Here is a 6,072-nt window from a genome sequence, read left to right as displayed (position 1 = left end):
AAGACTTGCTCATATGCCATGTTTACCTTGGAACCAATGTTTACCTTGGTATCAGGGTAAAGAGAAATACTCAGATGTAGTTAAAGAAAAGCAATAACTGTGATTACATAAACTTGCCTTTTTTCCTCCCTAAATGGTATCCAGATCATAGGAAACTACCCAGAACCCCTTATCATGGCAATAGTTGAAAGGCATAGGACTATATAAACCAGATTTAGAAAATAAATGGGACATGGAAAATTCTCCTATGCATGCTGTTGCATGGGGCATGAGACACCATGAAACATCTTGTAAGTATATTTTCTAATTTCAAATGTAGGTGATTATGTTCTCAGAACCAAAATAGCCAGGGAGAAGTTCTTTTTTCCCCATGGACTTTTCAAATTAAACTCAAGTAGAATTTAGAATTTTCAAATATTAATTCGAAAACACATAGCCTCTCTGTTTTGGAATGTCTGAACAAAGAGTCTCTCCCAAAGGAGGTAATAACTAAGATCTTAAAGGTCCAGAATCCTTGGGGGTTACGTAGATATTCATATTTTAGGGTCCTCTCTTCCTAGACTTGTCTTATTTACAAATTTCCAGTGAAGGAAAGTTTCAGACATATTTAATATATACCAACCCTAACAGTTTCATAACATAGTGTTGCTATTTGCAGCTCATATATTTCCTCTATTAGCCTTGCAGTATCATGATGATTATTCATAGAGTAGCTGTTTTCTTTTCTTTTGTATACGTATCTCACCTTTGTTTGCTTTCGTTACATGTGGGATATTGTGTGGGATATTGTGGGGTGGGGGAGAAGGGGAGTTCCTGAGCCTTCAGTAGACCAGATGAGGATGAGGATGGAACGTAGGGAAACATTCATTGTGCACTTTCTCACCGTGTCCTGTTTCTGCTCCCACCAATTCTCTCTGACTTACTCTCTGATGATTAAAATTCCCTCAACAAGCAAGGTAGGCCACACTGAGAAGAAACCATTAACTGCAAATATTCCAATAATTAGTCACATTTAATTAGCATCATCTATATCAAAATAAAGTGCAAATAAGTGGCTCATGGTCTTTTATTCTCAGGCAAAGTGGAGAATCTAGAGGAAAGGAAATCAGGAGGATATCAGTTTCCAAAGAGGGCATAGAGGGAGTCTCAAATGCTTGGAAAGAGAGGGGAAGGTGCAGAAAATGAAGACTGAGAAACTGAGTTCTCATCACTTATTTTACGATTTGGCCTGAGATGGTCCTTCCCCCGGTGCGCATCAAGTGGCTGGGCAGGCTGCCTAATATTTAGCCCGGTGATTAGCAATACATGTAGAGTGAAGCAAAAGGTATCCTTGACTGAACTATATAAAGCTTTGTCTCCTGAGTAGCCAGCATATCAACCATACTGAGTGACAGTCTCCTGATACACTGGGTTCCCCATGCCATGAAAGATGATGGGAGTTAGAGATCATTTAAAGAAGCCTCCAGCCCCAGCAGGGCTTGGGGCTCTGGACTCTGAGTTCAGCCGAAGCTAAGGCAAAAATGCCCTAATATTTGTTTCCATTTCAGTTTGCATCTTCTATCCTTGTGGTCTTCTTCCTAACCCCATCCCTGGCCGTGATAGTAAGTAAGGATGGAGAGAGTTCAACCTGTCTAGTCCTCCTTTAGCAGAAGCATTTAAAAAAGTGATAATTAAGGGCAACCTCCTCAAATTTCCTGTGGGTACCTCTAAAACCTGCAAGGCATGGGCAAAGTAGGAACTCTGAAATTTCAACTTTTCTCATTGTTGCTTGGTTTTCTCCAGAACATCCGTGACAACCATCCTCTTAATGGATCTGTTGGGATTCAAATTATCCATGTCAGTGCCTTTCAAGATATGGTCAGCATCTGAGACAACAATGTTTTCAGTGAGTGGGACGGAATCCTAGACTACAAGAATGTAAGATGAGAAACTCATTCATTACAATGTGAAAGAAAGCCGTGTCTGGTCCAAAACGTAGCCTTGTGCTTTTCCAGAGAAGAGAGGACATTTGCCTTCTCTAGGTTTAGGTCCTTGATGGACATGCACATTATTAGGTAAGGGAACAGCTTACCTGCACAGCTTTCCAGCAGTTGCAGTGACTTCTTTTTGAGCCAAAAAATATACGGGGAATTCCAGCTGGTGTATAGGGATCCTACATCCCCTATGTTCCTGTGAGGTGTTGACTTCACACGTCCACTGAAGGTCTCTGATCTCAGAAGCCTCCGTGTCTTGTAACTGGTATGTGCTGTAGAAGTTATTTTGTCTTGGCTCCTGATTTTAATGCTAATTTCCTAAGAAAAAGAATGATATATTTTCATTTTTAGAAATCTGACTGCAACTTGCCCATCACTTTCGATGGTAAGACCTAGCAGAAAGACATGATATTGAGAAGGCTCCACCTGTGTGCTTGGCCTGGCTCTCTGAAAGAAAAGCACTATAACCCCAGGGACATCACTCAGCCTTTGTGTGTCTCAGTTTCCCCATCTGCAAATCAGCACCAATAGGTACCATTTCTACCTGGCAGGATTCTGAAGAGTTAACTGAAGTAGAAGCACACACTCCTTGTTCTGTCTAGCAAGGCCCTGTCCCATCTGGCCCCGCCCTCTCTCATCTGGCCCCACCCCCACTCACATCCATGACATCCCCTCCATCACTCTGGACATCTCAGGACGGGCACCTCAGGCAACAGGCTTTCTCTCTGCTCCAGCCTGTATCTGCTGTGCTCCCTTCCCTGACCACTTTCCTCGCTAGTCACCTAACCCACTCCTGATTTCCTCAAGGTAATGTCCCCTGAATCCTGCCAGAGGGCACACAGTCTACACAGGCAAGTGATTTTTAACTCTGCTCTATGCCATGGAGACTTTTCTTCAAACAAAAATATTCCATGGTAGTCTATGACATGGAACAGAAGAAGCCAGAACTACTCTGGCTGGAGAAGAAGCCAGAACTACTCCGGCAGGCGAACCTTAGGCTCAGTCAGACACAGCTGGAGAACCACTGCTCTACTCCAGGCTGTGAGAGGCCAGATGAAAGGCCCAGGGACTCATGGAGTCAGTGGCAGACCCAGGGCTAGAATCTGAGTCTAGAGGGCCTGGCCCAAGGTTCCTGACAACCTCGTACGTTCAGAGAGCACTCCATAATTTTCACAGTGCCCTCACAAGCTCTCACAAGCAGTGAGTTTCTCCTGTCATCTTCACAGCACCCCTGTGGGAGAGGGGCTATCATTATTTCTGCTTTCAGATGAAAAAACAGAGGATTGTGGAGCCCACTGAGGACCATGATGGTTGCTAAGTGGCAGAACAGGACCTGCAAGTCAGCCTTATTATTAGATCTAACTCCCTATCCCTCCCATCCCACCTGTCCATTCATTGTGTGCAGAATGCCCTGAGATATTCCTTTCCTCACCCACATCACGGGACAGTGCCAAAAGCCCTGGGAGTAGCAGGGCTCTGCACGTGTCAGCAGTCCTGATGCTGGCGTTTTTCTGGTGCCCAGAATGGCACTCTGCTGGGTGCTGTACATCACAGTCAGAAGAGCAGTCATGCCACACTAATAGAGAGTGGATGTCCATTGATATTGTGACTGCAGGAATGACGTGTTTCTGCTGTGCTGCTTTAAGGCCCTGTTGGTGGCTAACCCATTTAACAAGATAGCCTGTGTTCTGGCCAAGATGGACCAAGTGGTCTTCTCAAGTTTGGATGACATTAGCAAGGCCCTGGACAAGCAGGTAAGTGAGGCTGGTTCACTGTGGTTCCCTTTTAGTTTGGTGTTTTCCAACTCTGCATCCAACCTCCTAGGACAAGGCTGTGCACACAGAGAGACTTGGGTCAAGCTTGTTCTTAAGGCCCATGAAATTCTACCAGCATACCAAGGACTCCAGGTGCAGTTGATGGCTCATTCAAGTCAGGTCATAATTTAATCAAATTACAGTTTTATGCGGTGATCTCATTTTGATGAATTCCAGAAGGGTTTGAGCTACATGTTAGTGAATATAAATTGTTGAATGCAAATACCAGAGTGAATTGATAGAATATTCACATTCCCCTACCTTCTTTCTCTTCTGCCTACCCCCTAAACATATCCACACATATTCTCTTCAGTTGAAAATAAGCCCAGGACTGCTGACGCTCTCTTCCCCTCAGCTTCTTAAATGACAAAAGTAGTCCAGTAAGTTAAAAACCAGCAGGTGGTCCTGGGCAAGTCATTGAAATCTGCTGTCATTTGCTTAAGTAGCCTGCACAGCACACTTGGCCGACACTGATATCCATGGCAGGAGGTGCTGACTCTCTTGGGGGTAAAAAAGATACACTTCAGGTCACATAAAATAAGGCAACTTATCAATTTTTTTAAGAGAAAAGCTGAAAGTATCCCATTCGATTTCACAAGCAAAAACATAATATAATGCAACAAAAAAATTAAAGCATTCTATATTTTCATTAGAGATGAGAAAGCATTAAAGACCAAATGAATTATTAAGTTTAAAAGGGTGAAAGGAATGGACAGGAAAAGTCACCTGAATGCACAGGCAGATTTTTCTGGAGTAATGTCATCACCTTGTGGCCAGAGAGGATATTGCTGCTAGAGACTTCAAGGTTCAGAGCTATTCTGGTCAATTTTATCACCCCATGCACTGCCTCCACTTACTCATGGGCCAGGGTCTCAGATCCTTTTTGTCCTGTCTGCTGTGCCACCCGCAAATGTTGTCTCATCATTTTGATGTGTCATCCCTACCAGGCTTTTAAGCATTACCCATCTACTCGCGGCCTGACCCACACTGTTTTACCCAGCTGGGTCAAGAACTTAGCACAGTATGGAATGCCCATTAAGGACATGTGCAGAGATGACCCCACTTACTTTGCCCGGCAGCAAAAAGAAGGTGTGTTAGCAACCAAGGCCAAGACCATGGGTGAGTCAAAAGGCACAGTATGAATTTTAGGTCATTGACAAATTCTAATAACAGTTGTTGGGTTTGTTCTATTTATTTGTTACTGGATATAAAAACAATGGGGCCTAGGATGTATTCGCCTCTGGTTGCAGAGATGATTTCCTGAGAGCGAGGCTTGTTGAGAATGGGGAGCTAACTTAGCTTTATCGGGAGGTTAAGTTCAGTCATCTCATCAGTGGGATTTGACAGTGGGTAGATATCCTCGCTTGACCCAAAGCCTCATCGCCCCCTGCCCAAGCAACACAGTGTCCAGCATCCCATCGTTAGAGTCTCATTGCTTTAGGATCTCCAGTTTCCTCTTCTGCAAGCTGCCCAGAGGTTGGAAGGCAAAACTCTAATAGTTATAGATCACTCTGGAAAAGGAACATCTCAGTGGCTGGCACTCCTGCTAGGGATGTGGTCGGGGAGCAGTGGTAACTAGTTGGGAAAACTACCAGACAAGACTTGAAGAGCCGCTTTCTAGTCCAGATAGTCAATAACCACTTCCCATTAGGCTGCTGCCAGTCATTTACATCTTAATATAAGTTAACCCAATGAACAAGGTTTCTTCATAACAGGAAGATCCAGCAGGAAAACAGGGAGAACTTGAGGGGTTGGGGTTCAGAAGGATAATCAAGGATCATCCTTTCTCCTCTGCCTACTGAAATGGTATACCTGAAAGTGATGGGGAGAATGGAACCAAGCTGGAAAACACTCTTCGGGATATTATCCAGGAGAACTTCCCCAACCTAGCAAGGCAGGCCAACATTCAAATTCAGGAAATACAGAGAACACCACAAAGATACTCCTCAAGAAGAGCAACCCCAAGACATAATTGTCAGATTCGCGAAAGTTGAAATGAAGGAAAAAATGCTAAGGGCAGCCGGAGAGAAAGGTCATGTTACCCACAAAGGCAAGCCCATCAGACTAACAGTGGATTTCTTGGCAGAAACTCTACAAGTCAGAAGAAAGTGGAGGCCAATATTCAACATTCTTAAAGAAAAGAATTTTCAACTCAGAATTTCATATCCAGCCAAACTAAGCTTCATAAGTGAAGGAGAAATAAAATCATTTACAGACAAGCAAATGCTGAGAGATTGTGTCACCACCAGGCCTACCTTACAAGAGATCCTGAAGGAACCACTAAA

At 43.8% G+C, this 6,072-nt stretch overlaps 1 protein-coding gene across 1 annotated transcript in view; it reads left to right on the top strand.

Annotated features, from left to right (window-relative positions):
- The first annotated feature begins 278 nt into the window (after positions 1–278).
- LOC108516327 (gastrokine-3-like) overlaps positions 279–6,072 on the top strand; it is a 15,134-nt gene continuing 9,340 nt past the window's right edge. The window contains 5 exon segments of the mRNA XM_017853759.1: positions 279–290; positions 1,548–1,601; positions 1,783–1,917; positions 3,620–3,727; positions 4,735–4,906. Of these exon segments, the coding sequence (XP_017709248.1) occupies positions 279–290; positions 1,548–1,601; positions 1,783–1,917; positions 3,620–3,727; positions 4,735–4,906 (481 nt within the window).

This window comes from Rhinopithecus bieti, unplaced genomic scaffold (assembly GCF_001698545.2).
Source record: "Rhinopithecus bieti isolate Rb0 unplaced genomic scaffold, ASM169854v2 scaffold_36315, whole genome shotgun sequence".
Classification (NCBI taxonomy): Eukaryota; Metazoa; Chordata; class Mammalia; order Primates; family Cercopithecidae; genus Rhinopithecus; species Rhinopithecus bieti.
The sequence above is the reverse complement of the archived record's forward strand: the minus strand, read 5'-3'. Positions and strand labels throughout refer to the sequence as shown.